The following is a 26,229-nucleotide window of genomic DNA, read 5'->3' as shown; positions in this document are numbered from 1 at the left end:
CAATTAGGTCAGGAGTCAATGTACTTAGTTTTCTCACCAATTGGTTTTGATAGATGCTACGGATGCTGAGATATGAGCTCACTTCCTGTTTGGCGGCTTCGCCGCAAATTTTGATTGGCTGTTACGGGCGAACGGTAATACTTCCGAAGACGAAAAGAAAGTGATAACTTTTGTGAGGCTTGGTCTGAAGATGATCTGTGTAAAATTTGGTGGGAATCAGAGAAAGTATGTGACCCCTGATACATTTTAAGTGTTTTTGATGAAATCCAAAATGGCGGAAAATCCATCATGGGAAAATGACATCATAGGGTGCGTTGAACTCGGCTTGGTCCAAGGATTCCAACGATACCTGACGTTTGAAAATCGGACCTACGGGTCAAAAGTTACGTGAGTGAACACACTTCCAACTTTGGCCTGTTGGTGGCGCTAGAGGGTTCGAGTTGCCGACATGAAATTTGGTGACATGAATCATCGGACCGTCCCCAATTAGTGTGCCAAATTTCCCAACTTTTTACCAGACGGTTCTATGGGCTGCCATTGACTTCCATTGCATATAATAATAATAATAGGAAAACGTAGAAACACAATGAGGTCCTCGCAGCTTCGCTGCTTGGCCCCCAACTATTAACTATTGAAAAACTAAACTAGTGAAAATAAACTTCACTATTGTATACCATATTATTGCATTTAAAGAATTATTTAAAATGTAAAGAAACTTCAAATGTGTTATGTGTTTAAAAGTAGAGAGTGTATGACTTAATGCCTCTGCCTTAACTACCGCCTGAAGCGTCGTGCCAAAGGAGGACAAACATGACATGACTGAGTGTGTGCTACACATGACATGACTGAGAGTGTGTGTTACATGACATGACTGAATGTGTATTACACAACATGATTGTGAGTGTGTGTCACACATGGAGACGTTAATGTGCAACTCAGTAGTCATACAGCAGGTGGCAGCAAAACCCCACACATCCACCCTCAGTTAATTTCACTCTCTCTCTCTCTCACACTCACATACACATAATTAATTTAACACACACACAAACAGTTGGTGTAAAAGGCTTTATTTTTCAGACAGATTCAATCTGGCACTGACAGAGTCAACCTCCAAAAAGATAAACAAGAGTGTATCGTCTGCGAGTCGAATGGTCTTCCACAAAACAATTCAAAAACACACGGAGAGCTGAAAGCTTAAAGTGGCTGCTGGAGTCGTCCAATCATATTCTTGCATTTCCCCTTGGGGATCAATAAAGTATCTATATATCTATCTATCTATATGGCCACAATTTTAATAATAATCACAAGATTGTCCAATTAGATTGTATCACATCCGAAGGGAGGTGCCTCTGCTTAAATGCTGCCAATCACAGGTTCTCTGTTTAAATGCATCTGAAACTATTTCAGTGTTCAGTTTGCTTGCTCACTCGTCCAGTGGGTCCACTCCACACATCACTGTCCAGTGGGTCCACTTCACTTCACACATCACTGGATAGGAGAGGAGCGACTCGGCCATCGGCTTTAAGCGTCCACTCTCAGTGCTCACCACACAGCAGGGGCGTACAGGGCATTAGAATACACCCGTGGGGTATCTGGGGCTTTAGAATACACCCGTGGGGTATCTGGGGCATTAGAATACACCCGTGGGGTATCTGGGCATTAGAACACACCCGTGGGGTGTCTCTGAGGTCCAGCCAGAACTGCTCAACACTGGAACTCAACAATCTATTCAGCCAATCAGAAAGCAATACATTATTCAGCCAATCGGAAACATAGATGGCATTGGGAACTGGACAAGAATCATCACCAGTAAGCACATTCCCCAACATGCCTCCACCCCATGACACTGCCCATGCTGTGTGGTATACATGCAACTAACATGACAAAACAGACCTGCTGGACAATAACAGATAGGTCTTATAGCGCCACCTGCTGGACAATAACAGATAGGCCTTATAGCGCCACCTGCTGGACAATAACAGATAGGCCTTACAAGCCATCCATGGAGAAATGAAACTAGTAGGCCTTAAACCCCAGGACAAATGCTAACAGGTAGACCTTACAACGCCCCCTGCTGGACAAATGATAACAGGCAGACCTTACAAAGCCCCTGGTGATACAATATGATGACATCCATCCCATAATGACCCCTCTAGCACTACAGACATTAAAACTCAATTCCCACCCCACTCGTAACAACCACAAATAGAGTTTTAACACAATATTACTTTGTGGCAGATCTTTAACACACATATATAACTTTAACACAATGGTATTATAGCTCTTAGAATAGTCAGATTACAGGTGATACACTATTACTTGCAATTGGATTAGGATCATGTCACTTTGAGTCTGATTAGCCTGATTAGGATCAAGTCACTTCAACAGCGAGTCTGATTAGCCTGATTAGGATCAAGTCACTTTAACAACAAGTCTGATTAGCCCGACTAGCCTTACGAGGCTGCAGTGCGTGTGGCAGAGCGTCTGGCGTGAGCCAGCCTTAGCCAAAGTTAGGGAACGATCAGACAGGACGCGCTTTGCCGCTTATAAAATGCGAGGTGCACTATGTTTTCATAAAAATGCGGGCGCTTTACTGCTTCGAGTTGAATTTTGGTTTAATTCAAGGCGCATAGGGCGCCTCCACAGAAACGCAAAGTGCAGCAGGCGCAAAAAACACGAGGCGCAAAAAACACAAGGCGCAAAAGCAAAACACTGACTGCCCATACAAAACACAACATACAAAGGGAAAATGCTTACTGCCAACAAAACACAACATAAAAAGGCACCTCACTGCAAAAACTGCGTCCTGTCTGATCGTTCCCTTAAAGCACAGTAAGTGTCATGAGAGGGCCACTGTCACACTACACATAGCGTTTACCATTAGGACTATACATGCTAAGGCACTGTCACAGTTAGCTACAGCTCACTCCATTAATGCTAGCGTGATCAAAGCTACTGCTAACGCACCACACAGATCCAGCCACTGCTAACACTGATGCAAACCTGACGGAGCCACACTTAGCACTAGTATGCCATTCCACTGGCATGTAGCCATGGCTACCATTAGCATGTCTAACAGATAGCACTGCTAACATGCCTCAAAGAGCTCATGTACTCACAAAATATCACGCAAAGCCACAGATCATACCGCAGGCCACTGAGAGTGAATCTATTCCATATTTGCTAAGAGTTAGTAAAATACCAACTGGCTTGAGACAACATATAGTGTTGCCACATTTGATTTGTGGAAATCCGGGACATTGTGCCCAAAAAAAGTTATGATTGTGATGTAATGTTAAATGCCTACAATTAATATTATTACTGTGTGTTTTTAAATATTAATTTATAAAGAAATGCTTCAAATATTTGTCCCTGAAACTCCGCTGGAACAGGGTCGGATTCAACAGCTACTTATCCAATACACACAAATATGCACACATGGACATGGGCGGACTGGCCATCTGGCATACCGGGCATTTTCCCGGTGGGCCGACGCACCTTTTGGACCGATAGAATAGGCTATATATGTAATCACAGCACGGCCTTACTATGTTAGCATTACCATATCAGTACATTATCGCAATTAATAAGTCATTATAATCATCATCGTCAGCATGGCATGTCACACATAGCCTACCTGCTCCACCAGTGAGTGAGTTCTTATCATGTAGCCTCAATAGGGCGAGCACTCTCCACCACCTGCACCTATTGTCCCTCGGCTCTGTATGCTTGCTTACATCCTCGTTCAAACTCAACGAACTTCAACATGCTGCTGACATATGCTAGCCTACTTGCAATATTGTATTTTTGAAGCTTCTACATTGGTGTTAATTTTGCACAATTGTCACTACAGGCACCCGCCGCAATTTTGTGTAGGCAACTTCGATTAACTTTTGATGCGCTCACAGAATCCTGGCTCTGAGCCAAAATGGGAGGGGTGGGGCCTGACGTGAGTGGTTATTGGATCAGTCGGTGTGTCTAAAACAGGGGTCCCCAACCTTTTATGTACCATGGACCGGTTTGATTCCTATGTTTTTTGAGGGGGTGGGGGGACGGTGGGGGATAGGGGGCGATTGTTCCATGTTCCATATTTGTTGTGCATGCATTACTTGAAAAGAACTACCTCCAGCTATGTATGAACAGTGAAGGTAACAATCTCTTGTGAAAAACGTGAACTTGAAGAAGTGAAAATTGAACAATATGAACTATGAATATTGAACAACTTGAAGCTAAAGTGTGAACATGCTTAACAAAATATGGGAACAAAACATGGGAACTAAACGTGCATTACTTAATATAATCAGTGTGAGCCCTGCTTGTTTCCCTGCAACAAGAAGCTTCCATCTGGGGGTGATGGAAGACAGTGACACCCTCAGTGTGTTTGAAATGTCCAGTCGATTCGCAATTTGGTCTTAGTTGCAGTCATTGCCGAAAAAACCCGCCTCGCGATAGATACGTGGTGGGAAACGTTTTCAGCTTTACGGCTATCTCGAAATTCTGCTTTGGTTTTAATCCAAAAACCGCCAGAGAGGTTTCCTTATACACACTCTTAAGACCACCGTCATTTGCAATTTCGATCAACTGCTCTTCCTCCTGCGCTGACAAGTTAGGACTATTCGGGATATTGACAAATGGGCTGGACCCACTCATTGGTTTTGTGGATCTTTGGAGGATGGGAAGTAACGCTCAAACTCATTTGAAAGCACAACAAGGTGATCGCCAAGACCAGCTGCTAGAGAAAGGGCCCTGCCTCAGTCTCTCCCAAAACCCCACTACTGTTTGGAACATATCAAATACACCCCGTCCACTCGTCGTCCCCACAAATCAAGCTTGCTTTAAATGCAGCGACTTTATCTGCCAGTTTAAAGACAGTCGTCATTCTCCCTGGGTGACAGGTTGAGGTCATTAAGCAACCCGAATATGTCACACAGGTAAGCGAGTTTTGACACCCAGTCCTCATCACTAAAATGTGCAGCTAACGGTGACTTTTTTCTGCTCTCGCAACTCAAACACTCTGGCCAGTGACCTGCTAAAGATGCTTGTTTTTTTGTTGCTCATTCTAGCAGTTTAGCTAACTTTTGTGTGACACTACCGCTCGCCAAGAACTGATCAAGTGAAGTGAGCTGACCTGAGGGCCGAGCATGCTGGAAGGCAATATGTAAAAAGTGTTGAAGGCAGGACAGACAGGCGAAGAAAATAGACCTTGCAAAATGCAAACATGCGTGAAATCAAACAACTGCATATAGGCCTATGCCATGTAAAAACGTGACATTATTGCGAATTAAATTTAGTTTAGTTCGCATGCATTTTTTTTAAACTCATGTCGTAGGCTACGGCCCGGTTAGGAATGTCCTGCGGCCCGGTGGTTGGGGACCGCTGGTCTAAAAGACTGTAGACTGACGGAAATGTAAAGTCATGCACAAGCCAGCTAAGCTGTAACCTAGACGATAGGCTACAGGAACTGGAAGACACTAAAGATAATTAGTTCATGTAGCTGTACTGTTCCAAAATGTACCAGCAGTGTAGGTAGGTAGTATAGCCTACAGGAATAAAATATTTCCAGCCCTGTTTATTTTGTGGTGTTTCAGTTGTCCTATAGTGATAACTGGTATAAATTACATTAATGTCTACAACAATCTGGGTAATTTAACTCTTTACACATAGGCTGCACATTTGGTGCTGCTTTTAATTAAGCATTGTATAGTTTAAATGTAGCCTATTGAATAATTTAAATGATACTTTGAATTCAAGCAGAAATTCTTCTTTGATAATTGCTTGTTAGCCTACTTGAATATGAAGATCATGTGCTCCATGGCTACCTCTGATCAGTCAGAGTGATAACCAATAAGGCCTACATCACTTTCAGTGCTCCATGACAGTTGAAAATATACATATTCAAGGGTAATGCAAAGATTCTGTATTTAATTAGGTGGGCCCGACCAATTTGAGGGCCGCTTGGGCCAAATATGCCAGGGCCGATTTTTGGTCCCAGTCCGCCCCTGCACATGGATAATTACCACTATAATTATTCTCTCTACTGACTAATCTCTTCCCTCACAATAACACTTTTTATTTACCCTTCCTGCTTGCTAATGCCCACAACCAATCAGAGAAATGCCTGATGACCCTTCTGTGAGGCTTCATGCGACATTATTTACCTGTGATAAGTCTTTATTAACGTGCTAATTATGCCATTATAACATCCCATATTGATATGATTGAGTGTGAAGTCATTTTGTATGCGTCCGATTAGCATTTTTGCACGTTCGTTTGTAAGAAAAAATCCCTATGAGAAAATGAGTGGAGTTTCGAGAAATCATAAAAGTAATACCAATAAAATCAGCGTGTTTGATGTCTCCATGTGGACCTTAGACCCGTTACAATATGACTGTTGTGCTTCACCTCACTGTGTGCTCTGTGTGTTCACTAAATCACGGATGGGATAGATGCAGAGACCAAATTCCTTGTATACGCCTGTATACTTGGCCTAGAGACCTGATTTACCTGATTTACAGTTAGCTTAAGTCAACATGTCGATTACAGGATGGTTTGGTATCCACAAGCTGTTGGATAATATAAACAAAGGTCCTTGATTCCTAGCTCCGCTTTAATCCTCTGGTATAGATCAGCTGTTTTAGGCACTATGGCTGTGATGTAAAGTTACATGAGAAGTCGAGGGGAGAGGTAAATTCTACTGTAACCATGGATACCACTCTACGGTCCCACTTGCTGCACCAGGCAGGCTGCCTAGTAGTAGTAGTAGCTGTAGTCTGCCTAATTTTTGCTTTACTCACCAAACGTAATCCCTAGGTGTTCTACGGCAGATTTGCAAAAAGCCCATTCATCATCTTATAGAGATTTTTTCTTATGAATCAAGAAGTGTTAAAATGCTAATGTTAAACACTACACGCTTCTGGCTTCCTTCTTCACTCTATGGAGCTTAATGACATATGCTACTGATGTCACAGTGACATCATCCCTGTTAAGTCCTTATAGCTCTTCTCAAATTGGCAAATATTTTAGCCCTGTGCTAAAACACACTTCCCAAGTGTGTGTGTGTTATACGAAGGCACTTCATATAATTCAAGAGAATTTAAAGCGTTATTATGGCACTTTTAGAACACTTCCTCAGAAATGTTTAGCCTAGCATAGCGTTAGTCTAAAGCAGTCCAGGTAAATAGAGCATTAGCAAGTCCTCTGATAAAAACACAAAAAAGATTCTTTTGATTAAAACATTTAGAAACTTCTTCTGATTAAAACATTTAGAAACATCTTCTGATTAAAATACTACATGGTTCCTCAGTCTCAAAACTCCTGTAATATTTGGTGAGGAGAGAAGAGGTGCAGGTAGCGATCATCTTAGTCCCCTCGGGACCGCTAACCACTAGCTGCTAACTCCCAGAGTGCCTCACGACACCGCACGCCACGTCACACCGAGCTGTCGCACTCATATCCCAATGCATGCTGGGCCAGATGAGGACCAGCTCCCTTCAGCTGATTGGCTGTCTCTCTCTTTTTGTCCACACACTGAGCATACAGCAGCCCAGCGCGATGCGAGGCTGAATTTGACACAAGTTAACTGTTAGCATTAGCCAACGTGTTATCCATTAGCATTAGCCATTAATGTCAGCATTAGCCAATGTGGTAGCCATTAGCGTTAGCCATTAACGTTAGCATGAGGCCCCATAAAGTCTTATGCTGATAAGGCATGTTATAAAGTTATGTGCCAATTTCTCTTCCTGGCCTCGGCCTTGGTCATGTTCCTCTGTGCCAGGCAGTGAGACGTGTGTCTGGTAGAGAGCAAAGCGCTCTGAACATGAATACACTCATAAACATACACATGTGCACATGCCCACACGCACGCACGCACGCACGCACGCACACACACACACACACACACACACAGGAACAACCCTCAATAGCATCCTGCTCTACAGAAGCACTACCCTCAAAGCTGGTTTCACATTGGTTATACGGGAGAAAGGGGAGAGTAATATTTTCATGCATCCAGATGTGTGTGTGTAAACATGTTATGTGACTGGGTAGCCTATTAGCCAGCTAGCTCAGTGTGTTATGTGACTGGGTAGCCAGCTAGCTCAGTGTGTTATGTGACTGGGTAGCCTATTAGCCAGCTAGCTCAGTGTGTTATGTGACTGGGTAGCCAGCTAGCTCAGTGTGTTATGTGACTGGGTAGCCAGCTAGCTCAGTGTGTTATGTGACTGGGTAGCCTATTAGCCAGCTAGCTCAGTGTGTTATGTGACTGGGTAGCCTATTAGCCAGCTAGCTCAGTGTGTTATGTGACTGGGTAGCCTGCTAGCTCAGTGTGTTATGTGACTGGGTAGCCTGCTAGCTCAGTGTGTTATGTGACTGGGTAGCCAGCTAGCTCAGTGTGTTATGTGACTGGGTAGCCTATTAGCCAGCTAGCTCAGTGTGTTATGTGACTGGGTAGCCAGCTAGCTCAGTGTGTTATGTGACTGGGTAGCCAGCTAGCTCAGTGTGTTATGTGACTGGGTAGCCAGCTAGCTCAGTGTGTTATGTGACTGGGTAGCCTGCTAGCTCAGTGTGTTATGTGACTGGGTAGCCTGCTAGCTCAGTGTGTTATGTGACTGGGTAGCCTATTAGCCAGCTAGCTCAGTGTGTTATGTGACTGGGTAGCCTGCTAGCTCAGTGTGTTATGTGACTGGGTAGCCTATTAGCCAGCTAGCTCAGTGTGTTATGTGACTGGGTAGCCTGCTAGCTCAGTGTGTTATGTGACTGGGTAGCCAGCTAGCTCAGTGTGTTATGTGACTGGGTAGCCTATTAGCCAGCTAGCTCAGTGTGTTATGTGACTGGGTAGCCTATTAGCCAGCTAGCTCAGTGTGTTATGTGACTGGGTAGCCTATTAGCCAGCTAGCTCAGTGTGTTATGTGACTGGGTAGCCTATTAGCCAGCTAGCTCAGTGTGTTATGTGACTGGGTAGCCTATTAGCCAGCTAGCTCAGTGTGTTATGTGACTGGGTAGCCTGCTAGCTCAGTGTGTTATGTGACTGGGTAGCCTATTAGCCAGCTAGCTCAGTGTGTTATGTGACTGGGTAGCCTGCTAGCTCAGTGTGTTATGTGACTGGGTAGCCAGCTAGCTCAGTGTGTTATGTGACTGGGTAGCCAGCTAGCTCAGTGTGTTATGTGACTGGGTAGCCTATTAGCCAGCTAGCTCAGTGTGTTATGTGACTGGGTAGCCAGCTAGCTCAGTGTGTTATGTGACTGGGTAGCCTATTAGCCAGCTAGCTCAGTGTGTTATGTGACTGGGTAGCCAGCTAGCTCAGTGTGTTATGTGACTGGGTAGCCTGCTAGCTCAGTGTGTTATGTGACTGGGTAGCCAGCTAGCTCAGTGTGTTATGTGACTGGGTAGCCTGCTAGCTCAGTGTGTTATGTGACTGGGTAGCCTATTAGCCAGCTAGCTCAGTGTGTTATGTGACTGGGTAGCCAGCTAGCTCAGTGTGTTATGTGACTGGGTAGCCTGCTAGCTCAGTGTGTTATGTGACTGGGTAGCCAGCTAGCTCAGTGTGTTATGTGACTGGGTAGCCAGCTAGCTCAGTGTGTTATGTGACTGGGTAGCCTGCTAGCTCAGTGTGTTATGTGACTGGGTAGCCTATTAGCCAGCTAGCTCAGTGTGTTATGTGACTGGGTAGCCTGCTAGCTCAGTGTGTTATGTGACTGGGTAGCCTATTAGCCAGCTAGCTCAGTGTGTTATGTGACTGGGTAGCCTATTAGCCAGCTAGCTCAGTGTGTTATGTGACTGGGTAGCCTATTAGCCAGCTAGCTCAGTGTGTTATGTGACTGGGTAGCCTGCTAGCTCAGTGTGTTATGTGACTGGGTAGCCTGCTAGCTCAGTGTGTTATGTGACTGGGTAGCCTATTAGCCAGCTAGCTCAGTGTGTTATGTGACTGGGTAGCCAGCTAGCTCAGTGTGTTATGTGACTGGGTAGCCTGCTAGCTCAGTGTGTTATGTGACTGGGTAGCCTGCTAGCTCAGTGTGTTATGTGACTGGGTAACTCCACACACACACACACACACACACACAGGAACAACAACCCTCACAGCATCCTGGTCTACAGAAGCACTACCCCCAAAGCTGGTTTCACATTGGTTATACGGGAGAAAGGGAGAGTACATTATGCATCCAGATGTGTGTGTGTAAACATCTGGAGGGGTGTGTGTGTGTGTGTGTATGTATGATATATCTGGACAGGTGTGTGTATATGATATATCTGGACGTGTGTGTGTGTGTATATGATCTGGATAGGTGTGTGTGTGTGCTTTTATTCATTCCTGGAGGTGATGTCCTGCAAGAGGAGGAGAAATTATGATAATTAGATATGATCTCGTTCAGCTAGAAAACAAAAAATAAGATAAAGAAGTCCATACTTATATCTACTTCTACTTCTACTAGAACTTATAATATGTAGTAGTGTAGTAATATGTATGTAGTAGTGTAGTAATATGTAGCAGTGTCGTGCGGGCAGGGTGAGCAGGATATATAGCCTTATATGTGACTGCGTAGCCTGCTAGCTCAGTGTGTTATGTGACTGGGTAGCCTGCTAGCTCAGTGTGTTATGTGACTGGGTAGCCAGCTAGCTCAGTGTTATGTCACTGGGTAGCCTACTAGCCGGCTAGCTCAGTGTTTTATGTGACTGGGTAGCCTATTAGCCAGCTAGCTCAGTGTGTTATGTGAATGGATAGCCTACTAGCCGGTTAGCTCAGCGTGTTGTGCGCTGACACAGCTCGAGTGAAAGAAGGGATTCTCTTCTCTTGCATGAATTTTGGGACAACCGTGGTGTTGCCATGGTAACCACACACTATGTTTACAGGATAGTTTCTATGGTTACCTCATACAAATGTTGAAGGGGAAGTTTTTAAGTTATGGTTGCCATGGTAACTCACCTCTGTCTTTGCACACCTCCACCTAACATCTTTACGCAATGACGACACCAGGAGAAAGGTTATCGTCACGACAACACCTCCCAACAACCATCTGTAGAAGATAACATCATCAGATATGCTGAACACACACACACACACACACATACACACACACACCACACACACAAGTCACTTTCAAACATGACGTCTGGTAATGACGTCTGGACAATGCCCTGGTAATTGGGGCCGGATCTCATGCGGACTCGAGTGTTCAAACATGACCCTCTCGTTCATACATGAGTAGATAGGTGAGGAGGTTGAGGTTGGCACTATAGTCCGGGTGGTTTGGGTGAGGAGGTTGAGGTTGGCACTATAGTCCTCCTGCTCCTGCACAAACACTTATTCGTACTGCCAAAAACAACTCACGGAAGTTGAGTGGCTTGAGGTGCACCCCTCAGCCTCGTAATGGCCGCCGGGTGAATAAGGCCAATTTGATTTAATTTCATGATTTTTTTAAATATTCATACTTGATCGTACAGACAAGTGTGTAGTCTCGTTGGAAAGCCCCACAGGGGGCAGGTAGGGTAATGACCGGGTGATATCTAGGGGGCAGGTAGGGTCAGGCCCAGTGATGTCTAGGGGGCAGGTAGGGTCAGGCCCAGTGATGTCTAGGGGGCAGGTAGGGTAATGACCGGGTGATGTCTAGGGGGCAGGTAGGGTCAGGCCCAGTGATGTCTAGGGGCAGGTAGGGTAATGACCGGGTGATGTCTAGGGGGCAGGTAGGGTCAGGCCCAGTGATGTCTAGGGGGCAGGTAGGGTAATGACCGGGTGATGTCTAGGGGGCAGGTAGGGTAATGACCGGGTGATGTCTAGGGGGCAGGTAGGGTAATGACCGGGTGATGTCTAGGGGGCAGGTAGGGTCAGGCCCAGTGATGATAGATAGATAGATACTTTATTGATCTCTAGGTCAAATAATGCATACAGTTGTGCTCATCCGCGTGACATCTAGACCATGTCCAGATCCCAATGTGTGTCTGAACGGGGTTACACACACAACACACACTCACCTGGAGAAAGAGGCTACACAGTCCAACACAAACTCACCTGGAGAAGATAGCTGTGCAAACACACAACATGAGGAGGAGGAGGAGGATGAAGGCTTTCACCAGCGGAGAGCCTGAAACACACACACACACACATAAGAGGAGAGAGACATGTTCCTGGTGTTAAATCTTAATGTGTGTTCCATTCTTGGTCATGATTGGCGGGTGTGATGCAACACCTCTGACCTGGGGGTGTGTCCACAGGGGTGGGGCTTCTGTCATGGATGAAGGTTGTGGGAGGCGGGACTTCCAATAATCCACCCACTGATTGGCCAAATTGCTCTTGTGACAGACACTGTTCCTCAGTAAACTCCTCCTCCTGAGAAATCTTCGACTTATCAGGTGGACACACATTCTCTGTTGGATCTACACACACAGACAGACACACACACACACACACACACACACACAGAGACACACACAGACACACACACAAACACAGTGAGGACCATCGCACATCTGAACAGTAATAACAAACATCAATCAAATCAACAAATCCAGCTGTTGCATTACAGATGGTTTCTATGGCAACCCTTACCGTAAGTGATGGTTTCTATGGCAACCCTTACCATAAGTGATGGTTTCTATGGCAACCCTTACCGTAAGTGAAGCTGTGTGGGAACTCCCTGTCTGGGGTGTGGCTTAGCCGGATGGGGGTGTGGCCTCTTCTGAGGGGGGTGCGGACGTATGTGGAGGAGTGACCATGGTCAAAGGGGGTGTGGCTGCACACACAGGAGGTGTGGCTACACTCCTCAGTGGACGGCTCTTCCTGGAGGGCGGAGTCTGTCCAGCCAAACACGCCCCCTCCTAGCCACGACTGACACGATTGGCTGACGTCACTGAGAAGACTTGCCAATGACTTTCTCACCCGCCGCCTGCGACGGAATATACTGCACACACACACACACACACACACACACACACACACACACACACACAGAAACACTGGAGTCTTAGCAACCAAAGCATAAGCTCACTGGTTTGTTCCTTATTAAAACTGAAGTTCTCATCGTCACTCAGCAAAAATTTACAAGCTCACATGGACACACACTAAGCTCACATGGACTGAGCACATGAACACACATACATATCCAGAGACACACACACACACACACACACACAGCCAAACCATAAGCACTTCTGTTACGTAACTTCCCATGTCACTGCTGATATCCCTGTGTGTGTGTGTGTGTCAGAGGATAGGAACACACACACAGTCCCCTTATTTCTCTCTCTCTGTCTCACACACACATGCACACACACACACACAGACACAGGGGCAAACACACACACACACATAAGTGCCAGCTCTGCTGTCTGGGTGGTTATTTCAGAGGATGACTTCAGTCTCTCCACTCCCATCAAACATTCTCTGTGTTCACACACACATACACACACACACTCACACACATACACACACACACACACTTATACACACACTTACACACATACATACACACACACATACACACACACTCACACACATACACACACACCACACACACACACACACACACACTCACCGGACGAGGTTTTCTTTATAGGACACGTTGGTCTTGGAGGGTGTGAGGGTGACGTTTCCCTGGTCATCAACGGCAAAACTGTCCTCTGTCAGCACGTAGTAACCGTTGCCTAGGAGACGGGGACTACGGCGACACTGACACACAGATCCTGTCAGCGGATTGGTTGAGAAGCATTCGTAGGAGGAGTCTGAGAGGAAGGACACGCCCAGGCTGCAGTGGAGGAAGGAACATGTTTAACACACAAACACACTATACACACACACACACACACTATACACACACATACATATACGCCCACACACATACACATACACACACACACACACACACACAATATAAACACACTATATACACACACACACACAATATACACACACACACAATATAAACACACTATATACACACACACACACACACACACACTACTATATATATATATATATATATACACACACACACTATATAGACACACTCACATACAAACATACACACACATACAGACTTAATACACACACACATAACAAACCCACTCAAAACATAACAAACACACAGAGACTAATACACACACCGAACACACACATCAGAACAAACACACACACATAACAAATAAACACAGACACACACATATCGGAACACACACACATACATACACACACACACACAGAGCTGTACCTGTGGCATGATTCATCCTCTTGTGTGGCTCTGCTCTTTACTGGAGAGCCTACAACAAACACAAGTAATCAGTATGTGTGTGTGTTTGTATGAGTGTGTGTATGTATGTTAGAGAGAGAGAGAGAGCGTGTGTGTAAGAGAGAGAGAGCATGTGTGTGTGTGTGTGTGTAAGAGAGAGAGAGTGTGTGTGAGTGTGTGTATGTTAGAGAGAGAGAGAGTGTGTGTGTGTATGTATGTTAGAGAGAGAGAGTGTGTGTGCGTGTGTGTGTGTGTGTGTAGGCTGAGGAATGCTGAGGACTCACTAGTGATGGCTCCTCTGAAGAAGAACGCCATATTACACGCGGCTCTGCAAGCTGTAACACACACACACACACACCGCAGAGAAATCAGAGATTGTAGCAAACAGACACAAAGACAATCAGATTTAGAGAAAGAAAGGGATAGAGAAAGAAAGAGAAGAAGGGTGGGGAGGGGAGAGATAAACAGAGAGCTCATGATGTCATACTTCCTGTAAGCTGGGGAAGCAAAACTCAAAAACAACTCTCTCTCCCTCTGCGTGTGTGTGTGTTTCTCTCTCCCTCTGCGTGTGTGTGTGTGTGTTTCTCTCTCTCCTCTGCGTGTGTGTGTGTTTCTCTCTCTCCCTCTGCGTGTGTGTGTGTTTCTCTCTCCCCTCTGTGTGTGTGTGTGTGTGTTTCTCTCTCTCCCCTGTGTGTGTGTGTGTTTCTCTCTCTCCCTCTGCGTGTGTGTGTTTTCTCTCTCTCTCTCTGCGTGTGTGTGTGTGTGTGTGTGTTTCTCTCTCTCTCTCTCTGCGTGTGTGTGTGTGTTTCTCTCTCCCCTCTGTGTGTGTGTGTTTTTCTCTCTCCCTCTGCGTGTGTGTGTGTTTCTCTCTCCCTCTGTGTGTGTGTGTGTGTGTGTCTCTCTCTCTCTCTGCGTGCGTGTGTGTGTGTGTGTCTCTCTCTCCCTCCCTCTGCGTGTGTGTGTGTCTCTCTCTCTCCTCTGTGTGTGTGTGTGTGTGTTTCTCTCTCCCTCTGCGTGTGTGTGTGTTTCTTCTAAGTTCTAGAATATTTACTGCAAAAATAAAATCTCTCTCTCTCTCTCTCTCTCTCTCTCTCTCTCACACACACACTGGTCTCTTTGTTGTGTTCTAACTGTCTTGTTGCTGGATCATGTGACCAGTGTTCTGTTTAGCTTTGAACAGGAAGAATACACACACACACACACACAAACTGCTTTCAAGCAGACACACACACACCATCTGGAAGTCTCATCAGCTGACTGTGAGGCATATCTCTGGTCGTGGGTCGTGAGGTACCAACAGTTGATGTGTTTACATGAACACTTTCATTCCCAATTAGAATCGGAAAACGGCTCAAAGAATCAAAAAGGTACATATAAAGTTCAAACATATAAAGTTCAAACATATCAATCGGAAAACAGTTTTTCACAATTGCAGTTTTTCACAATTTTCACAACTCCTTTCTCTGAACCTTATTCTCAGTTGCCTAAACACATTTCTTGAATCGGTCACTCTTTTGGCAAAACCATAAACAGTTTTTACAAATAGACCCTTTCAACAACAAAAACAAAAACAATGCTTGAACGTTCTATTTGGGCCCCAATCTACTTCCTCTGCATTAAGATAACATATGGAATGTTAAAACGGAAGCCTTGTTGGGCCAACTATGATGCTGATAATGGAACTCTCTTGAAAGGGTCCATAAAACACAATTTGCATTGTGATGCACTTGTGATGCATAATGGTAACCAAGTAACCACAAGTGGCAAAAGGTAAACACAAAGAAAGCACAAATACCACACGTTAAAAAACACGACTCAAAACCGTACTTGCACTTGTTTCAAAATAACTGCTCAGTAGTGTTTTCATTCTGACTGCTTTGTGAATGATCTGAAGACAGTGTTTGGTTTTGAGCACAGGTGCAACTGTTTTGAGCCGATTGTTCAGTTTTGCAGCGGTTGTCAGAGGTTTTGTGAATGTAGTTTGAGATTTGGGGTTTGTGTTGAAAATGTGTTTTAGTAATTGTGAAAACCTGTAAAACTGTTGATCCGATTCAAATTTTAATCAGAATTCAAGAGGTGGTGCAGCCTCCGCTCTAATAAACAGAATGAAAGAGGTGGTGTAGAGGTGGAGTAGCCTCCGCTCTTATAAGAGGTGGAGTAGAGGTGGTGTAGCCTCCGCTCTTATTCCAACTGAGCAGCCATGCATTCAGCAAGTATACGGCCAATCAGAGTGCTTGCTGCATCTTCTCCAGGAAAAGCATATTCCTATGAAAGTCTAGAGCGGCTGTAAGCAGCACCTGATGGGAATAGAATGTCTCCATGGAAACAGACGCCATTTCCGAATCGGAATATTTGAATCGGAATGACAAACAAGCTGTCCATGTAAACCCACCAGGTGCTGACACATGAGTCTGACACATGATGGGCACCCTCACACACACACTCACACACTGACTCACACACAGGCTCCAGTCAGCTAACACATCATGCATCACTCCTGCAGACACCTGGATTAGTATAAACAAATAATATAAATAATAAACCAATTCCAAAATTGTTCGTTTGCTTTCTGAATAATGTGTGTGTTTTCATTTCATATGGTTATGTCGGCTTTCAACCCTCGGTTGAGCTCGTGTGCAGACCTTTTGTGTGCAGCCGCACAACAGCTGCTGAGTACAGTATGCGCGACAAAGGAGGCAACGTTGCAGCTGACGTAACCACCGAACAGAACGGGTAACGGCAGCATCGGAGCATTTGCGCACGCGCTATCCTCTGGCATCCTTGGCCATGTCATTCCCCTGCCAGAAACCCCCAAATGATTACCGTTAACTTCAAAACTAGCACAAATAAATCGACGCGCTTTCAGCTCTCCGCCATGCGCCTCAGAAGAGCAGCCACCGCGGCCGGACGGCGACTAAAACGCGGCCGAGCGGAGAGAGAGGCACCGTGAGGGTCCAGGGACAGACCGACAGACGGACAGAGGGACCGGAAGTCTCGGGGATTCCCACGGTGGACGACACAGCCCCCCCCCCCTCTCTCTCTGTGTGGGTGTCGGCCTGAACCGCATTCCTCTGTCAAATCAACGTTATTTTAGGTTACACAAATCAGTGTCTGGCTGTCAAATATTTGTTACAAATTATCATGATAAACTATAATGAGCGACACAGCATCCTGGTAGAGTCTACTTCTAGACTAAAAATAATAATGTTGATAAATTACGTGCGTGCATCCTGTAGCCTATTTCTGAAGACTCCAGTCTAGCCGACGTTTCCAGCGTTAGTTCTTCATCCAACAAAAAGCGCATGCAGCAACACGAAAGCGCGCACAACCGACAGACATTCAAGCATCAGCTCGTGAGCCTAGAGCAAAGAAATCGTTTCTGGAGCTCTCCTTCTTCAGAGCCTGCGATTAACGGTCACGTTCAAGTTCCACTAACAGCAGCCAAACAAAGATCTCCACCTCCGTGTCCCCATCCCGTGTGTGTGTTTGTCTTTCGGTGATTTGTCTTCTGTATGTAGTGCTCTTAACGGAGGGAACGAAGACTTTACTCACATTTAAGCCGACGGACCACGAGTTTCCTCGTACCGAGCCGCGAGACCAGATCAGTCGGTGGGCTATTTCCCGGGGCTCGTCTCGCAGGCGCGGAGTGCTGGGTGAGTTTATCAACGGCTTCGCTCGACTGTAGGCTACTCTACCGGCCACCGTGAACGAGCACGCGCGCACACGGCTTCAACAGAGAGAGGGGAGGAGAAAGTCAGAAAAAAACTTGTGAATTTAGATAATAAAAATGCTCCTCCAGTTCACTGCCACTAGTTTAACTATCCACGCTTAGACATACTGTTGATGTATGATACTGTTGATATGTATAATAGGCTACTGTTGATATGTAGGCCTATGATACTGTTGATATGTATATTAATAATAATAATAATAATACATTTTATTTAGAGCACCTTTCATACCCAAGGTCACTTCACAAATAAACAAAAACAAAAAGGTTGTTAAAATTTAAATATCTCAAAAAAATAAAAGTAAAAGTCAGTCAGTCAGTCCATAAGCCATCTTGAAGAGATAATGCTTTAAGTCTGTTTTTAAACTCAGTAATTGAGTCACAGTGTCTGATGTAGTCTGGCAGTGAGTTCCACAGCTTGGAGGCGATGTAGCTGAAAGCCCTTTCTCCCAGGGTGCTGAGGTTCACACTAGGGACATGCAGTGGGCCTGCTGAGGAGGATCTCAGTGAGCGGGCAGGGGTGTAGACTTCCAGGAGGTCAGTGAGGTAGGTGGGGGTATAATTGTGCAGGGCCTTGTGTGTTTGTGCCATGTTGTGTGCGTGTGCACGTTTGTGTTTGTGTGTGCACGTGTGTGTGTGCCATGGTGTGTGTGTGTGTGCACGCGTGTGTGCGTGTGCACATGTGTATGTGTGTGTGTGTGCCATGGTGTGTGCGTGTGTGTGTGTCATGGTGTGTGTGTGTGTGTGCCATGGTGTGTGTGTGTGTGCCATGGTGTGTGTGTGTGTGCACGCGTGTGTGCGTGTGCACATGTGTATGTGTGTGTGCCATGGTGTGTGTGTGTGTCATGGTGTGTGTGTGTGTGCCATGGTGTGTGTGTGTGTGCCATGGTGTGTGTGTGTGTGCACGCGTGTGTGCGTGTGCACATGTGTATGTGTGTGTGCCATGGTGTGTGTGTGTGTGTGTGTCATGGTGTGTGTGTGTGTGTGACATGGTGTGTGTGTGCCATGGTGTGTGTGTGTGACATGGTGTGTGTGTCATGGTGTGTGTGTGTGTCATGGTGTGTGTGTGTGTGTGCCATGGTGTGTGTGTGTGTGACATGGTGTGTGTGTGTCATGGTGTGTGTGTGTGTGTGTGCCATGGTGTGTGTGTGTGTGGTGTGTGTGTGTGTGTGACATGGTGTGTGTGTGTCATGGTGTGTGTGCGGGTGGAGGGTGGAGAGAGATAGAAAGGATGGCATGTGGCACATGTTTAGATAAGAACACTGATGTCATTCTTGTGTTTGTCAAGATGACATTCCTGTATTGTGTGTGTGTGTGTGTGTAGTGTGTGAGAGAGAGATAGGGAGAGACACAGAGAGACATGTCCTTTAAACACACACACACAGTTCTTTACCCTACAGCCATACTCTTTCTTCAAAATATAGTTTTAACTATAGTTATAACACACACACACACACGTATTACAGTTTTTCTCCATTGGTTTGGCTCATTTCTTGAAACAGAAATTACATTCTCAAAATAACATGGACAAACTTCCAAACTTGGCAATTGTTCACAACAGAATTTAATTTCTCATTCATTTCATCAATTTGCAAATGTCTTAGTACATGTCTCAATGTCTTAGTATATCTTTGCAAATGATTAAGTACAGGTAGCCTCCATATAGCACAATTTCCAAGTGAATAGACCTTGTTGGTCTAAAAACTGATTGTTGATTCTCAGTCTAATGGTTGTTCTCTCCAAAAATAAAATGAAGGGCTGAGAAAAGAGCCTCTCCTCTCAGGGTAACGGCTCATCCAGGACACCAGAGATTGGCCAATAATTGAACACATTTTGTGTTGGGCAGTATATTCCAGTAATATAACACATTAGTAATTATTATAAGTAATTATTTAACACATCATTTTTGAGAGTGTGTCAGCATCATTTCATTGTATATCACAGGCACAATAGTCTGTTCAATTGTCAGACTTTTTTACAGCACTGTAGGCTATATATAATTTTCCTTGTTTTTTTGTTTATGTGTTTATATTGCACTATATTGCACTACGTTTTCTTTTTACAGTTTTTCTCAGTTGCTTTGGTACATTTCTCAGATCAGAATTGAAATTCTCAAAACTGTTCAATCTTCACATCACTGTGTCACTTGCGCATCAACAAAGCAGTCTCTCATTTCTCTACTCTTATCGTAAAATCCTATTTTTTCTTTTTCCGTTTTATACACAATTATATTCTGCTAGCTAGACAAAAAACAAGTACAGTATTGTCAATGAAGGACTGGGCTAAGACTGAGAGGTGGACATGAGATATATATCAATGGTGACAAAACATCTACAGTAAACATTTTGACTTGCAGTGCTTACACAATGCCAAAGGGACGATGCATTTTGGTGGCACTGACTATTTATATGAGAAAGAAATTTAGTTTTGACACGAGTGAACTGTTTTGGGAGAGATATGAGCTTTTGCAAGTGAGCATTGGTGTTGTGCTGAACTGTAAGACCGTTTGGCCAAATGATCTTAGTGTTTTGAGAATGTAATTTCTTGTTTCTGGAAATAAGCCAAACCAAGTCGTGGCCCACTGGTTAGCACTCTGGACTTGTAACCGGAAGGTTGCTGGTTCGAGCCCCGACCAGTGGGCCGCGGCTGAAGTGCCCTTGAGCAAGGCACCTAACCCCTCACTGCTCCCCGAGCGCTGCCATTGTAGCAGGCAGCTCACTGCGCCGGGATTAGTGTGTGCTTCACCTCACTGTGTGTTCACTGTGTGCTGTTTGTGTTTCACTAATTCACCGATTGGGTTAAATGCAGAGACCAAATTTCCCTCACGGGATCAAAAAAGTATATATACTCATACTCAATGGAGAAAAACTGCAACATCTGCATTTGTAAGCTCATAGGGCCCCCTGCTGGGCATCTGAAGAAAAACCTCCAAACACTCAGAGAGGAGAGACACACCACACACACACACTCAAAGAGGCATCAGCAACACACACACACACACACACACACACACACACACACACCAAAGGCATCAGCAGCACTCCAGCGAAGTTAAAGCTACATTGTGTCCATTCATTGGTTAATTCTTGGGGCAAAATCTCCCATCTAGTGGTGAGATGGTATATTGCAACAGACTAATAAAAAAATAAAATAGAAGGTGCATCAGAGTACAGGGATGGACCTGAGTTAAAGAGATCCCTGGGATCAAGATGGCTGCCAAATCCAATATGGCCACCACATGAAAAGGGATTAGGCTGCATATTTTGAACCAGATGAGATACAAATGTAAAGTTGATAAATATTTCACCTTTTCTGGCTATGGGAAACACAAAGAAATATTTATATTTATGATTGGGTATATGTGGACCCTCAAAGTCCCCCAATCCAATGGCTACTCTCCGATTTTGTCCATTTTACCATGACAAACACACGGGAATGCTTACATTTGTGATTGCCTATGTTTAGACCCCCAGTTGGAAAGCAACAACCTGATAATTCATATTTTCCAAATATTCCCACTAATTTTCTAATTGAGAATGTAGGGAAGGCATATATATGAGGGAGAGTCAGAATTCCAGCATAGATTTAAGCAATATTGAGCAAATATTGAGAATACTAGTTGACTGTATGAACTGTGGTGGAGCAGCTGTTTAGTGCTACTCCATGCTTGTGAGCAAGATGGACAGGAACAGATAGATAGATAGATTCATCCTCACCCCCAAAGGGACATTAGTGTTCCAGCAGCACAGACAAACAGCAGAATGTGAACAGCATTCACATACATAGGCCTACATACATACAAAAAATATTCCACAAATATTATTTCTCTCTCTGCTCACGGGGGAGTCATTATAAAGTGCTACTGCAGTGGGTAAAAATGTCTTTCTGTATCTGTCCTTCTTACAGCTTAGTTGGCGTAGCCTCCAACTGAAAACACTTTTTTGTTTGTTTTTTGTAAGATGTGTAGTGGATGTGAGGTATTGTCCAATATATAAGACAGTTTGTTCATCAGTCTTCTCTCCACCGCCAACTCCAGGAGCTCTAGAGCTGTCCCCAACACAAAGCCAGCCTTCCTTATGTATTTATTCAGTTTCTTAGCATCTCTGGCTGTAATGCTACTGCCCCAACAGATAACAGAAAAGAAAATTGGACTAACCACCAGAGCAGCGCTCTAGAGTCAGCACCACTAACCACCAGAGCAGCATTCTAGAGCATCACTAACCACCAGAGCAGCATTCTAGAGCACCACTAACCACCAGAGCAGCGCTCTAGTCAGGACCACTAACCACCAGAGCAGCGCTCTAGTCAGGACCACTAACCACCAGAGCAGCACTCTAGAGTCAGCACCACTAACCAGCAGCGCTCTAGAGCACCACTAACCACTAGAGCAGCACTCTAGAGCACCACTAACCACCAGAGCAGCATTCTAGAGCACCACTAACCACCAGAGCAGCATTCTAGTGCACCACTAACCACCAGAGCAGCGCTCTAGAATCAGCACTGACCACCAGAGCAGCACTCTAGAGTTAGCACCACAAACCAGCAGCGCTCTAGAGCACCACTAACCACCAGAGCAGCGCTCTAGAGCCAGGACCACTAACCACCAGAGCAGCGCTCTAGAGTCAGCACTAACCACCAGAGCAGCTCTCTAGAGTCAGCAACACTAACCACCAGAGCAGCTCTCTAGAGTCAGCACCACTAACCACCAGAGCAGCGCTCTAGAGTCAGCACTAACCACCAGAGCAGCACTCTAGTCAGCACCACTAACCACCAGAGCAGCGCTCTAGTCAGCACTAACCACCAGAGCAGCTCTCTAGAGTCAGCACCACTAACCACCAGAGCGTCGTTCTAGAGTCAGCAACACTAACCATCAGAGCAGCTCTCTAGAGTCAGCACCACTAACCAGCAGCACTCTAGAGTCAGCACTAACTACCAGAGCAGCGCTCTAGAGTCAGCACTAACCACCAGAGCAGCGCTCTAGTCAGCACCACTAACCACCAGAGCAGCGCTCTAGAGTCAGCACTAACCACCAGAGCAGCTCTCTAGAGTCAGCAACACTAACCACCAGAGCAGCTCTCTAGAGTCAGCACCACTAACCACCAGAGCAGCGCTCTAGAGTCAGCACTAACCACCAGAGCAGCACTCTAGAGTCAGCACTAACCACCAGAGCAGCACTCTAGTCAGCACCACTAACCACCAGAGCAGCGCTCTAGAGTCAGCACCACTAACCACCAGAGCAGCGTTCGCTCTAGAGTCAGCACCACTAACCACCAGAGCAGCACTCTAGAGCACCACTAACCACCAGAGCAGCACCACTAACCAGCAGAGCAGCACTCTAGAGCACCACTAACCACCAGAGCAGCACTCTAGTCAGCACCACTAACCAGCAGAGCAGCACTCTAGAGCACCACTAACCACCAGAGCAGCACTCTAGAGCACCACTAACCACCAGAGCAGCACTCTAGAGCACCCACTAACCACCAGAGCAGCGTTCTAGAGTCAGCACCATTAACCACCAGAGCAGCATTCTAGAGCACCACTAACCACCAGAGGAGCACTCTAGAGCACCCACTAACCACCAGAGCAGCGTTCTAGAGTCAGCACCATTAACCACCAGAGCAGCATTCTAGAGCACCACTAACCACCAGAGCAGCACTCTAGAGTCAGCACCGCTAACCAGCAGCGCTCTAGAGCACCACTAACCACAAGAGCAGCACTCTAGAGCACCCACTAACCACCAGAGCAGCGTTCTAGAGTCAGCACCATTAACCACCAGAGCAGCATTCTAGAGCACCACTAACCACCAGAGCAGCACTCTAGAGTCAGCACCGCTAACCAGCAGCACTCTAGAGTCAGCACTAACCACCAGAGCAGCGCTCTAGAGTCAGCAACACTAACCACCAGAGCAGCGCTCTAGAGTCAGCACCACTAACCACCAGAGCAGAATTCTAGAGCACCACTAACCACCAGAGCAGCACCACTAACCACCAGAGCAGCACTCTAGAGCAACACTAACCACCAGAGCAGCACCACTAACCAGCAGCACTCTAGAGTCAGCACCACTAACCACCAGAGCAGCGCTCTGGAGTCAGCACTAACCACCAGAGCAGCACTCTAGAGTCAGCACCACTAACTACCAGAGCAGCATTCTAGAGTCAGCACCACTAACCACCAGAGCAGCACTCTAGAGCAGCACTAACCACCAGAGCAGCGCTCTAGAGCAGCACTAACCACCAGAGCAGCACTCTAAAGCATTGATTCCCAACGGGGATACGCATACCACTAGGGGCCCAGTAGCCCAATGGAGTATGAATCATGTTAGGATTAGTATGTATACCATCAGGGCCACGTCTGTGTGGCGTGCCTTCCCGCCTTGTTGACTGTGCCAGTCTGTGTGTGTGTGTGTGTGTGTCTGTTTGCCGACTGCACCTGGTTGTGTGTGTGTGTGTGTGTGTGTGTGTGTGTAAGTACGTACATAATCACAGTGATGCTACTGATATTTCAAAGGCGTGTTTGAACTTGGAATTTTATTCAGAGCAATATAAAAACAATATTCAAATTTTACAGGACATATTTTTACATTCTATTAAAAAGTGTGTGCATGTCGCAAGAGTGTGTGTGTGTGTGTGTGTGTGTCGGAGTGTGTGTGTGTAGCGTGCATGTCCCGGGTCATGGTGTTCTGGTGCAGGCGGGCCTGCAGGAGTGTGTGTGAGTGTGTGTGTGTGTGTGTGTCAGTAGGTGTGTGTGTCGGAGTGTGTGTGTAGCGTGCATGTCCCGGGTCATGGTGTTCTTCTGGTGCAGGCGGGCCTGCAGGAGTGTGTGTTCCACCACCCCCATCCGCACATCCATCTGCTGACTCTCCTGACGGAGCTTAGTCAAGCTCTGCCTGATCCTCACCACTGGGGCTACACACACACACACACACACAAACACACACATGTTAGATATATATCGAAGTGATCAATAATTGATCTGAAAACACATGTAGGACATACAGTAGCATAATATAATGGCCGAATCCCAAAATGGGCCCTGAGGACTAAGGACTCCCAGACTTAACGGATCTCAGGTGCTGAGTGAGTGAGTGTGTGAGGCCACATGGGCTCAGATGGGTATACATGGGATTGGGACAGCAGCACTTCATGGGGTCACATGTACATTAATAACTAAGATGTTGCTGACACTTGCACCATGCACGTGTGTCGTGCTGTTGTTTACCTTTGTCATTTCCGGAATTCCCTATGGTCTCCGCGGTAACCGTCACAACACTGTGGGTAATTCCCTATGGTCTCCGCGGTAACCGTCACAATGCTTTGAAGTGTGGGTAATTCCCACACGGACTGATGCAGACTCACAGAAAGGGCTCGGTAAGCGTGTACTCTTAGACCCCGTTTACACGAAGGGAAAAAGCAGATATTTCCCTGCGGTTTGGCCTCTCGTTTACACCAAAACCCCATTTTTATCACAGAAAACGATTATTTCTAAAACCTCCGGCCAATCTCTAAGTGGAGATTTCTGATAACGCCGGTTATGTGCTGCCGTGTCAACAGGGATAAACGGCGTTTTAGCTTCTTAAATGTCACATTATGCGCCAGAAAATCCTTAATGTCATGTGAGCGCCTGATGTTTACAGTTTCTTTGGCTACTGATCAGGATTATCATGGATGCTGTTAAGGTGCTACTAATTTTACTTATTTTTGTAGTCTAACGCTACACGGAAGGAGTAACTCTACTTCGTCTGTCAATACAAACGAACCTCAGCCATGTTTGCTGTTTTGAAAGGAACCGGAAGTCGCTCGTGTTAGTCGTTGGTGTCAATTCTGAGGATTTTGATTGGCCAGCATGGCTTTATTCCTTTCCCTACACTGCCACCCATAGGTTTGGCATAGTTATTATGGCGCTCGACAGCGTATTTATGCGGGTTGATGTAAATTACAAACAATGTTGTGTGCACAATGTTATTATTGAAAAACGGAGGGGGGAAAATATTTGTTTCTCTAAATACCCGGCTATGTGTAAATGTGGCCTTAACTTCACACCCTTTGAAATGCGACATTGGGACAGCCCGAAGCCCTTACGAATTTCGCGAGAAAACACGCACCAAAGTCTGTGTGTCTGTGAGTCCGGACTTTGGGATTAGGCCAATGAATATGCTGTAGGGCTAGCATGGATATTAGCATAACATAATGACTATGCTGTAGGGCTAGCATGGATATTAGCATAACATAATGAATGCTGTAGGGCTAGCATGGTTATTAGCATAACATAATGAATATGCTGTAGGGC

The 26,229-nt window shown here is 45.7% G+C and overlaps 2 protein-coding genes across 3 annotated transcripts in view; both read right to left on the bottom strand.

Annotated features, from left to right (window-relative positions):
- Window positions 1-10,069: 10,069 nt before the first annotated feature.
- On the bottom strand, window positions 10,070-17,903 carry tmem71 (transmembrane protein 71). 2 transcript variants are annotated; one of them, XM_048228681.1, is made up of 9 exons: window positions 17,766-17,903; window positions 14,498-14,548; window positions 14,196-14,244; window positions 13,524-13,733; window positions 12,601-12,890; window positions 12,187-12,366; window positions 12,002-12,074; window positions 10,919-11,009; window positions 10,070-10,320 (listed from the first exon to the last, which is right to left on the bottom strand). In XM_048228681.1, exons 2-9 carry the CDS (start codon window positions 14,526-14,528, stop codon window positions 10,297-10,299), a joined length of 948 nt encoding a protein of 315 aa, XP_048084638.1. In that variant the 5' UTR covers window positions 14,529-14,548; window positions 17,766-17,903; the 3' UTR covers window positions 10,070-10,296. The 2 variants fall into 2 exon arrangements, with proteins under 2 accessions (XP_048084638.1, XP_048084639.1); XM_048228682.1 differs by lacking the exon at window positions 17,766-17,903 and adding an exon at window positions 14,701-14,785.
- Window positions 17,904-24,451: 6,548 nt separating this feature from the next.
- Window positions 24,452-26,229, bottom strand: part of ift57 (intraflagellar transport 57 homolog (Chlamydomonas)) — a 16,699-nt gene continuing 14,921 nt past the window's right edge. Inside the window, exon 11 of the mRNA XM_048228738.1 lies at window positions 24,452-24,848. Within this exon, the coding sequence (XP_048084695.1) occupies window positions 24,613-24,848 (236 nt within the window). The 3' untranslated portion in view covers window positions 24,452-24,612. The remainder of the gene's footprint in view (window positions 24,849-26,229) is intronic.

The sequence above is a fragment of the Alosa alosa genome, chromosome 19 (assembly GCF_017589495.1).
Source record: "Alosa alosa isolate M-15738 ecotype Scorff River chromosome 19, AALO_Geno_1.1, whole genome shotgun sequence".
Lineage (NCBI taxonomy): Eukaryota > Metazoa > Chordata > Actinopteri > Clupeiformes > Clupeidae > Alosa > Alosa alosa.
Note: the sequence above shows the minus strand (reverse complement) of the source record. Positions and strands in the feature narration are given on the sequence as shown.

Bases quoted from the DNA above. Each gene is read 5' to 3' on its own strand.
- tmem71 (XM_048228681.1), bottom strand. From the start codon at position 14,528: ATGGCGTTCTTCTTCAGAGGAGCCATCACTA. The intron at 12,367-12,600 runs GTAAGGGTTGCC...CTGTGTGTGTAG, and splicing joins CCCACACAGCTTCACTTACG to ATCCAACAGAGAATGTGTGT. The intron at 12,075-12,186 runs GTCAGAGGTGTT...TGTGTGTTTCAG, and splicing joins CCCTGTGGACACACCCCCAG to GCTCTCCGCTGGTGAAAGCC.